This window comes from Helianthus annuus, chromosome 15 (genome assembly GCF_002127325.2).
Source record: "Helianthus annuus cultivar XRQ/B chromosome 15, HanXRQr2.0-SUNRISE, whole genome shotgun sequence".
NCBI lineage: Eukaryota > Viridiplantae > Streptophyta > Magnoliopsida > Asterales > Asteraceae > Helianthus > Helianthus annuus.
Window position 1 is genome coordinate 28,501,695 of NC_035447.2, and position 11,463 is coordinate 28,513,157.

At 37.1% G+C, this 11,463-nt stretch overlaps 1 protein-coding gene across 9 annotated transcripts; it reads right to left on the reverse strand.

Annotated features, from left to right (window-relative positions):
• Positions 1 to 5,464: 5,464 nt before the first annotated feature.
• On the reverse strand, positions 5,465 to 11,242 carry LOC110911140 (protein IQ-DOMAIN 31). 9 transcript variants are annotated; one of them, XM_022155726.2, is made up of 10 exons: positions 11,141 to 11,234; positions 10,970 to 11,008; positions 10,674 to 10,712; positions 10,324 to 10,363; positions 9,594 to 9,689; positions 8,691 to 8,963; positions 8,401 to 8,604; positions 8,218 to 8,292; positions 6,681 to 7,602; positions 5,465 to 5,829 (listed from the first exon to the last, which is right to left on the reverse strand). In XM_022155726.2, exons 5-10 carry the CDS (start codon positions 9,666 to 9,668, stop codon positions 5,798 to 5,800), a joined length of 1,581 nt encoding a protein of 526 aa, XP_022011418.1. In that variant the 5' UTR covers positions 9,669 to 9,689; positions 10,324 to 10,363; positions 10,674 to 10,712; positions 10,970 to 11,008; positions 11,141 to 11,234; the 3' UTR covers positions 5,465 to 5,797. The 9 variants fall into 9 exon arrangements, with proteins under 9 accessions (XP_022011418.1, XP_022011414.1, XP_022011416.1 ...); XM_022155722.2 differs by having other exon boundaries at positions 9,594 to 9,718; XM_022155724.2 differs by having other exon boundaries at positions 9,594 to 9,739.
• Positions 11,243 to 11,463: the final 221 nt, after the last annotated feature.

The following is an 11,463-nucleotide window of genomic DNA, read 5'->3' on the forward strand; positions in this document are numbered from 1 at the left end:
AAAGCTTAAAGCTCCTTCAACCAAACAAGACTTTTTATTAAGTAGGAGCTTTTTCTTAAAAGCTTAAAGCTAGAAGCTCAGGGTATGTTTGGCATGGAGCTTTTAGGGGCTTTTAGAAGCTTCAAGCTTCAAGCTTTTATGAAAAAGCTCCTACTCAATAAAAAGCCTTGTTTGGTTGAAGGAGCTTGAAGCTTTTAGGTTAGGAGCTTGAAGCTTTTGGTTGAACGCTCCTACCAGTAGCGTTTAGAAGGAGCTACAAGCTTTTAGGGAAAAATGACTATTTTAACCTCTAAAGATAATAAACTTTTTAATGCACAAACTTTTTAAATATTTAGTTGTGCCCATTAAATATATCTAAAAAGCTACAGCTACCAGCTTTTAACCACCAGCTAACAGCTAACAGCTTCCAGCTTCCAGCTTCCAGCTTCCAGCCACCAGCTAGTTTTGCCAAACATACCCTAAATGCTAAACTACAACTACGATCGCAGAAGACGAATTGTTTTGAAATTTTTTTTATTCGTGTCGTAATTATTTTCTTTAATGATATTATTTATTTATTTATTTTTTGAACGGCCAACAGAATCAATCCCGAGCACTCTCGGGGCACCCACTGGACCAAACAGAGTACTTCGAGAGTAACCCGAGTCCACCACCAATTCTGGAGAAAACCCGGTAACCCACCCGCCGTAGGCAGCACGGTGAAATTACTGGTAAAACCCGTTTGGCTCAAGGATCGAACCCAGGTTTCCCTAATCTCCTATTATTGCCCATCAATGCCTCACTCTGCACCAAGTGGGAGTTGAACTTGCATCTCTCAAGAGAAATGCAAGCCTTCCACCACTTGATCTAGAGATCATCGGCTTGATATTATGTTTTACTTGTAAAACACAAAAGATATATAAAGTGTGAACCTTTTTGTTATTTATGTTTATTATATTTAATATTTTCTTAAGAATATTTTAGGAGTAACTTTGTAGAATAGTAATCAAGTTTGAAAAGTGTTCTAATTAGGTTACTTAAGTTTTAAAAGTGTTCCAATCAGGTCACTCAACATTTATTTTTCATTAAAATTAAGGGGTTTTTCATCCATTACATAGGTAACCGTGGTTATGTGGATTTTTGTTTATTTTTTCCCTTTTATTTGATGCTAACATCGAGTGATGACGCGTATTTTAACTTGTTTTTTTTAATTTTTAATTTAATTAAAGTATTTTTAATTTTAATAAATATAATTTCATATATTAAAATAATCCGGCCCCAACATCTTATGCTTCATTTTTTTCTTGACTCATGGAAAAAAGGACACGACTTGATTTGAATGTTAAGTTATTTAATTGGGACAAAAACGATACGAGTGACCAAATTAGAACATTTTTAAAACTTGGTTACTATTATGTGACATTTTCCCAAATTATTTAATAGGGTTGAAATATAGGGTTGAACCCGGTTTGAGAGCCTAACCTGGTCCGAACCCAACCCGAACTGGTTTCACATGGGTTGACATTTTTAATCATCACTTCAAACCGGTTTGAACCTGGTTCAGGTTCAAATCGTAACCCGATTCGTGCACCTCTAGTGGACAAACACCCCCCCCCCCCCCGAGTTGTTCCGAGTAGCATCAAGTAGGGTGGGTACACGGCCGCAACCTACCCGAATTGTACAAGTTGGTCGCCCAGGTTGCTAAACTCGTGAGAAAGGCCCGTTGTCCAATGGCTGCAATCCCTTTACCATCTAAAATGATCGAATTGCCTTTCTCGTTAACACAAATAATGGATGAAGTTAATCCGGTGGACTAAAATGGCAACGCTGAAACCTTTTTAGACCCATAAGGGAAAAATGAAACATTTGGACTAAACTGGCAAAATGACCCAAACCACAGGAACTAAAATTGCATTTAACTCTTTAAACTATAACATCGCAATTTTTACCTCATTTAAATCAAACTCATTATCAAACTCTTTTTTCTAGTATTTAAATGGGGGGCTCATCACACAGAAAAACCGCATCATCAAAACCAAAATTACCTAGGCCGAAGGTTCGATCTAATCAAAACGTTTATGGAACCACACGATAATATCGACGAACCCTACTTGAGTACTTGTCAATTATTCTAAAATGTAAACATGAAATTTCGGCAAAATGGGATTGGCCATGCAACTTTTATGGGTTTTTTTTTTTATTTCTAAGTTTACACAGGGTCCTTTCCACTACCTTAGGCAACTAAATGAAGGGAAAAGATCAAATAGAAAGTTTATTTTGGCTAGGAAGTGTAGGAAGCAATAGGATTAGGACATGTGACAACATTTAAAATAAAGAAAAAGGGTATTTTAGTCAATCCAATCCTTTCTTCTTCCTTTTCAAAACCCAGTAACTTCAAAACCCACCATCTTCAACCATTTCTTCACTTTCTATCTCAATAATCACTACATTATAGTGCGATTTTCATCACAAATCAATGATTCAAACACCCGATCAACGTGTTCTTCAGCTTTTTTGAAGAAAACCCAGTTTAATTTCATAAAAAAATCTCGTTTTTTCCGGTGATTTTGAAGATAATCACTCGATTCGTTCGATTCGAGCGCTGATAAGTGTTTCTATCATTCAAACTTCGTTAATTGTTGAAGAAATCACTTCGATCCATGTAAGAAATTCTTTAATTTCATTTTTACGATCTGGGTTTTTGATTTAGTCATTACGTTTTACGATCTTGGCGGGGGTCCGGGAGCAGCGCCCCTGGTAGCGGGGACCCAGGGGCGGCAGCCCCTGGCGGGGTCCAAGGGGCAGAGCCCCTGGCTGGGGTTGAGCTGTAATAAGAGTTTTTTTTCCGATTAAATTGTTGTAATAAAAATGCATCAGAAAAATTAATTTTCTGTAAATTGCCTCTGGAAAATTGCATTCGTAGACAGTGTTTCTGGTTCTGTAAACAACAGGTTCTGGTCATTGCGTTTTAGTTAGATTCTGGTCCTGTGAAAAACAGTTTCTGGTTCTGTGAACAACAGTTTCTGGTCATTGCGTTTTAGACAGTTTCTGGTTCTGTGAACAACAGTTTCTGGTCATTGCGTTTTAGAAATAAAACATTTTTTAAGTGTTTTTACTCATTGCGTTTTAGGTAAACACATTTTTATGTGTATTCAGTTCATTGCGTTTTAGAGAGAACAGTTTCCTTTGTGTTTTTAGCCCATTGCGTTTTAGAAATAAGACATTTTTATGTGTTTTCTAGGCATTGCGTTTTAGAAATAAGACATTTTTAAGTGTTTTCTGGCCATTGCGTTTCAGAAATAAGACATTTTTAAGTGTTTTGGGTGCATTGCGTTTTAGGTAAAAGACATTTCTTTGTGTTTTTTGTGCATTGCGTTTAAGAAAAATGTCATTTTTTAGGTTTTGTTTTTCATTGCGTTTTACGTAACTGGGGGTTTTCTATTGCGTTGTACGCAACTGGGTTTTAAATTTTTTTTTAAATATAGCAATAGTATACTCGTTTTAAAGATAAAAAACGCTCGTTTTTTTTTTGTGCAATTTTTATAAAAAAATAATGTCGTATGAAAAAGTTATTAACGTTTAAAAAATGGGGGGGAAATTGGAGGAGAGAGAAACTATTGTGCTGGATTGACTAGAATGCCCTTAACAAACCCACGCGCCTCTTTTTTTTTTCTTCAAGTTCATTCATTTAATCTTAGCCATTGATTAACTAAATGGATGGTCAAGATCACTTCCTAGCCTTCCTAACCAAATAAACTTCCTATTGTATCTCCACCCACTAAATGAAACTTGCTCAGTGCTATAAAGGTCTTAAAAGTTTTCATTAGGTAGCCGAAATGTCAAAAGGAGGTTTGTGATGGTTTTGAAGTCTTTTTTTCTACCACGTAACCTAGCATGCTTATGCATGAAGATAGTAAATTCGATCATTGTGGTCGGACTCTGTCGAATCCCGAAATTCCTGGATGACGTTCAAAGGGTCTTCGCTGACGTCGTAATACTCCAGCCTTTGCTCTCTACAAAAAAGGAAACCGTTAGCCTCGTCACGGAGGGCCCCGGAGGGGGGATCTGTGACCAAGCTCCGGCGTGAGAGTAAGTAAACTTGCCGGAAAGTAAGAGAGCAGCTTATTCCGATGAGTATAATCACCGGAACAATCTCTGTTGTGTGAATCGGGTGTAAATGTGTGTATTTAATGTGAGAGAATTATGGTCGGAATAAATGAGAGAGCATTAAGTGAGATACCTTAGACTTGAGAAATGGATCCTTTTTTACCTCTCTTATATAGCCGAGAGACCTTATCTCTTCAATGGGACGATACTGAGATGATCTAACGGTTTCTGACTATCTTTGGGGGACTCAGACACGTGTCTGAACCCCAACGGCGAGATCGTTGCCTTCATTTAATGAGACTAGCTCGGAAGTACAGTGCCAGCCGGAGATCCTTTTCTTATCAGTCATTTAATGCTCCTGTGTCTTCTAAATGCCTCTTTCCCGCCCATTTTGTATGGGAGAATTCCTTAACGGGCAAGTATCATATTTTGGGCTTTACCAGTTGGGCCTACATGAGAGGAGCCCAAGACGGGTCATGTTGGGCAACCTATTGGCCCGTCGTCAGACTCTATTTCTAATCACATTCTCCATATGACCCTTCTATATCTTTCCTTCTTCGAGTTCATGTTGTGGAAGAAAAATGAGAAGAGCCTAGAAGATGGTATCAACGACTCGTTTTATTTCAAGACAGCTCATAATGTTCATATCAATATATCATCCGTCTGTGCATCTAGCCCTGGGTAGACCCCATGCAATAATTGTCCTAGCGGCTATCTTACCGTATCTTTTGTTTCATTTATTTTGCAATAATCACACACTTCTTTGGTTATGTATATATTACCGGAAGTTCAATGCGTAATCTCAACAATGACATTTAATATTTTACTAGATGCCCTTTGTGGCTTTTGAAGTTTATTTCATTATAGTCATCTATAACATCAATTAGTCTTACGTTATTTGCTTCAGTATTATAGTACAAAGCCCTCTGATCTTGGACTAGCTAAAGATGATCCGAAAGGGGATAAGACTCAAGTATCCACCTATGAATCATTTAAAGATGGGTGAGTTTTTTTAGTGCAGATCAAAACGAGTTGGGTTGACCGTTTACACACTCATTGGTACTAATTATTAATTAATACGCCCTTGGCTACGCTTCAGCCTTTTCCTTACCAGCGACCTGAAAGTTTACCTTTAATGAGCTATGTTTATGAAGCATTTGACAACACTCGTGATTCGTGAACGTCAAACACTTGGCTTGTTCATCACATTGCACTTACCGTAGGCTGAATGGGCCTCCTGACCGGGTAGGTAAAAAGGATGAAGCCTTAAAAGACCTGCCAATGAGCATGTGGGTGCTTGAAACTGAGAGGCTGATTACAGTAATTACAATAAGGATAAGAAGCGGACAACATGTATCACTAAGATAACATAAACAAGTAAACCGTAAAAGTAACCGTCTCTAAACTAAAAATAACTCAAACGTACACGTCTAACATGAAACACGTCAATGATGTTTAAAACAAATGCCCCCAAAATAACCTATGGGTTCATCACTATACTGACAGTACCAATTTGATATTACTTGATGTAACATATACATTCTGAAATTCGCTAATAAAGGCAGAAGAAAATTAGATAAAACAACCGGTTACAAGTTATTTCTTAACATCTAGCAATGCCCCACAACAGTAGTTCGCACGTAGACACCTTGACAAACTGCAAGAGACGGTCTCTCAACTTCTTACTCAAAGGGTTCACGGAAATCCGCACTCACCTCTTCCACCCGGTCTGAAGCATCTTATCTGAAATTACGAGAAATGGTAAATGTAATCAAGTTTAATTCTTGACCTGTTTATTTCCAAATAGATGATTCAGATTATGTTTAATCTCTAACAGATCAAACACGTAAAATAAAAACAAATAAAAAACAGTTAATTATACAGGAAACTAGGGGTGGGTATCCTTCAGGTTGATGGGGTTTTGGGCTGGCGGGTTAAATCATTGGACCCAAACACGACTCGTATATTTATTTGTGGCATACATATCACTCCTAACCCAAATACACTGAAAGTCGTGTAACCCGAACACGACATGTTTAACCCGTCTTGTCTAAAGAAGGTAAAATGGGTTGACAGGATGACGGGTTGTAATCAGGTTGTAAGCATGTTAAACAAGTTGGCGCGTTGTAACATACGAGTTAAACGGGTTGACGGGTGGACCTGTTAATTAAATGGATGTTTAATTTAATGGATAAAAGAGGTCAGCCCGAACAAGACCCGTTAATTAAATGGGTTAGATGTGACAACCCAAAACCTAATAATTTATGTGCCGTGTTTTAGTTCAAGTCAAAAATTGTGCGGAAAGAGTTTAAGCGGGAACGCTTGATATTAACTTAAAAGCGCATTTTTAATGCATAAAACTTCTAAATCATTTTATTCAAAAACTTATTTATTATGGAAATATTTCCAATTTTTATTTTGTATTTGATACACAAAACATTTCTACAAAAAAAAAAATATTTAAAAATTTTGCACAACATGCCGCATTTCAACCCCTACAAAAAAAAATCCATTTTTGCCACCTTTTGAAACTCAAATAGAAGTGCATAATAAGAATATAACAAAGCAAATAACACGAATGTAGATTTTCTTACCATCTCTAGCTGATATCTGGGATTTGTTACTTCTACTCCATCCTTTGACATTAGCTTGTAAAGCCTTCTGCACCCGAGGAGACTGCAAGCTCAGTTTTCCGGTAGAGGACGGCAAAGAATGCCGCCTAACAAAACCACTTTCAGCTCCATCTTCCAGCGCCAGTGCTCTGAGTTTGGCCTTCGCCGACTCAGTTGCCGCCATATAACTTGGCAAAGTGGGCGTGTTCTGTAACACACTCTCGGGATGATGCTCTTCTTTCACCGGAAAAGATTTTCTCCTTCTCGCTTTCTGACTTTCTTTGCCATTTATCTCAGGAGGGTCAATCTCAACAGTATGATTATTATCTTGCAAAACATTGTGTGGTGGTTTAGCTTTATCCTCCTCTAGAGGTGGAACGGGAAGTGGTTCAGGCAGGGGCAAAATGGTCATTTCATCATTTAAATCATTTACTTTTTCAAAAGACTGATCTGTGCCCAAACTAGTTTCCGAATTTTCGGTTATGATTTCAGGCTTTTCTGATGGCCCGACAGATGAAACGGAAACAGAAATTTTTCGTAGGCTTTGTTTCACCTTCTCGAGTTCAATATGAGATTGCTCCTGCACCGAGTCCTTTTGCTGACTAGACACCTTCCTTAACGTAGGCTTTGATTTTTCATTTTCGGATGAATTAACCAATCTACCCTCGAGATTCGGTGCAGAAACTCGACGAGCACCTCTCTTTGGCCTCGCGGGTTCTGTTTCTTCATGCTGCGATTTCATCTGCTTTCTTTTAGGCTTTGTATCGGGAACTCTTTTCGGTTTGGGGAGCGGTTCCCAAAAGTAGGAAGTTGACCAACGGTCAAGCCAGTTTCTCGCTGAATTCGGTTCAGTGGGATCATACTGGATGCTTAAGGGCATGGTAGAGTGTGATGAAGCAACAAGCTAAAATAAGCAATGAAGCATATGTCAATTTCTCAAGAATAAGAATAATGACTATAAATATAACAAGAGTAAAATGCCATTTTCGTCCCCTGAGGTTTAGCCGGTTTTGTGATTTTCGTCCAAAGGTTTGTTTTTCCGCATCTGGATCCAAAAGGTTTGAAATCTTGCCATTTTCATCCGGCTCGTTAACTCCATCCATTTTTCTGCGTTAAGTCTGGGGTATTTTCGTCTTTTTTGTTAACTTAAAGGGCAATTCGGTCTTTTGAATACTTGTGCATTATGCTAAATGCTTTTACATAAAGTGAAAAAGACCGAATTGCCCTTTAAGTTAACAAAAAAGGCGGAAATACCCCTGACTTAACGGAGAAAAATGGATGGAGTTAACGAGCCGGATGAAAATGGCAAGATTTCAAACCTTTTGGATCCAGATGCGGAAAAACAAACCTTTGGACGAAAGTCGCAAAACTGGCCAAACTGGCCAAACCTCAGAGGTTTGAAATCTTGCCATTTTCATCTGGTTCGTTAACTCCATAACAATGATAAAACTTCTAACGTACAAATGGTTCCAATATATGATGAAATAAGATGATGTCTCATGTATGTATTTGAGGATACCTTAGTGCCAAATGCATTTATTGATAGCTTCTCTGATCGGAGAGATTTTTTAAGTAAACCCGTATTTTTCTTATCCTAAAAAAAAGAAAGTTATGTATGAAACAACAATGTACTGTCTATGGAATAACTAAAATACGGGGAACCTGAGAACATAATGAATTAGTTAAAACAGTAGTTAGTTACCAAAAGTTCTCCTGCTGTGAATTTTTGGAGCACGTGACGATTATCAACAGAAAGTCTGACAATTATGCCACGAGTTAGTGCCTGAAATTCGACAATTGAACGCATGCAACTCAAAGTAGCAACAGCTTGTCTCCTAACCAAATGGCCACGAATGTGTGCTTGAAGCCTTGTAATGCCCTTGATGGCCCAAATTGCCCTACGAGCCTTCACATGCAATTATTCATTAGAAATATAATTCTAAGCAGCATTTTTCTTTATTGAAAGCTTTGAATCAATCAAAAGAACATTACCAAGTAGCCCCTGCAAGCTGCCTGTGCCATTGTGGCAGCTTGCTCTAGCCTGATAAACTCATCTTCATTTGCAGTATTCAACGCCAAGTTACTTCTTACAACTTCAACTGTATCACTTGTTAGGTTGGTGCTGGTTGCCTTCTCTAACTCTGTATGTTCTCCACTAGCATGCATAACATGAGGCACTGGGCTTGAGATCACCATAGAATCAGCATCAGAATCCTTTGATTGTGTCTTACGGTTGATGGATGCCTTTTTGTCTAAAGTAGCACCCTTCAAGAATTATTAATACAGAAATAAGAATCTAATTGTTTGTTTGTCAATCCATCGAAAGAAATTAGTTGCTTTATTTCTCGCATGCATAAGTTTACACTATACAGATTTTACAAGTAATACGTACTCAGTCATGACATATACAATCCACAACATATACTGATATACTAGCGATGCGTCTATCAGCCAACTATGCAGTAAATATCGGTGATAGTTATCAGTCTACATGTAATATATTGGTGTCAGAATATCGGTACCGATATTACCGGCGATATTGACTGATATATCACCGATTTTCCCGATATCAGTACCTTTCTTCTTACTTCTACACTTCGTCTTTCTTCTTATTGCTGCTATTAGGTTTTAAGTCTTAATTGTTAATTGTTAGTGTTTCAAGTCTTAATCAGTTCCTACTTGCTACAATTGTTAGTGTTTTGCAAGTTGTAAAAGGTTAATTTGTTAATGGTATGAGAGTATACTGAATTGTTAGTGTTAAATTGCTATATATATAAATTCTGCATGATATTTAAATTACCGATATCCCACCGAGATAACCGATATCTCAAATATCGGTCCATGAGCGATATCCGATTTTTTACCGCATCAACTGCATAGACAGCTATTTCTTACCTTAGAGAGATTAGATTTTGATGACTTTTTCCCAAAAAGCACAGTCTTGATCCACTTTCCAGGAGATTTCCCCATCGTTAACAGATGCCTGATTGCCTGTTAGAACTAGTATAACCTTCAAATCTCTGTGTGAGTCAGAAATGAACCTTCAGAGAAGCTACAGGGTAAGAAACACTGTACTATTGAACGTAGACAACAATTTGTGTCCACTTACTAAATCTGAATAAAGATTTCTAAAGTATTACTTTTCATACATTATTAGTTCCCATCATTACAACTTACAAGTGAAAAAATAGCCCCTACAATGGACTTGCTGAAAGATACTCCTCATTTAAAGTACAGTTGGCCTCTTTACAAAAGTTCCCAATAAAAGGGGCCCATACCAGCCTATTGTATAAATTAATGCAATATACATCAATCCAACCAGACAATTACATAGATCTTTAACTTTTAGCATATCATGTAAATTCATAGATCTAGGTGAACTTTCATATACGATTCCACTACACCTATCCTTTTACTGGTTAGAAATTCGATCACACACACATATTTAGCAATTACAAAATGAAGCAACTGTAGCATAGCAAGTAGATCTAGTGTGAATTAGAATCAATTAACTTTAAATAGCAAAATCATCAGATGATACTTAACTGCATAAATTAAGTACAACTGGAGCAATGCATCTAAAGATCTATCAAAAACACAATGTGCTTCAGATCTACATAAGTACCTGAAAATTAAACGTTTTTCAGAACCCTGAGTCGTCAATCCTGAAACAAAACCAACACACATGTATAAAGCAATCATAAGCTCAATTCGAAGACGATAAACACTGGTTGAGATTGTGCCTTCCATCGAATGTCATTTAGAATCAAAATCAGTATAACTTAAACAGCAAAATGATTAGATGATACATAACACGTAAATAAACAAAAATTCAATAAAAACTGCATACAGTAAGTAGAAACTGGAGCAAAGCATCTAAACATCTATCAACAACTTGATAATTGATATCGAAAACAAAAAATCACACTGTCAGGTACGTTTTAAATGCAACGTGCTTCAGATCTACATACGTACCTGAAAATCAAACGGTTTTCAGAGCCCTAGGTCGTCAACCTCGAACGAAAATCACATAACACAAATGTAAGAGGTAATCAAAAGCTCAATTCGTAAACGATAAACACTGTTTAAAACTAAAACTCAAATAGCAAAATCATTACGGTACGTAACATGTAAATAAACAAAAACTGTATCAATCAAGTACAAACTGGAGCAATGTATCTAAACATCTATCAAAAACACTGAATCGAAGTCAAAAATTCACACTATAAGCCACATTTTAAACGAAATGTGCTTCAGATCTACATACATACCTGAAATCGAACGGTTTTCGGAACCCTAGGTCATCAAACCTGAATGAAAATCACAATAAATGAATCAAATGAAGTAACATACATGTAAGAGGTTATTCAAAAGCTCAAAATGAAGATGATTAGCATTGAATCGAATGTCATTGAACTGAAGGAACATGCACATTTCTTCACCTGTGAGAGTGTTGTCTGTGAGATTGGGTGGCTCACTGACAGTCGTTTTAGTAAAGTTTCTCAGCGGAGCAGTTAATGGGAGAAAACAAGAAGGGCACGATTACCTCTGCCGAAACGGTGTCGTCTCCGTGACGATTTGTTCTTAAATAGTTAAATTCAACTTTTTGTTTCAATATTTATAAAGTACTTTAAACTATATGTATGAGTTGTAGGTAGTTTTAAATTTTTGGTCGGGTCAAAGTAGGTTCACATTATTTTTTTTTATTTTTTTAGGTCGCTAATTGTTTAAATATAATTTATAGATTGTTCAAAAAGGTTAAAAT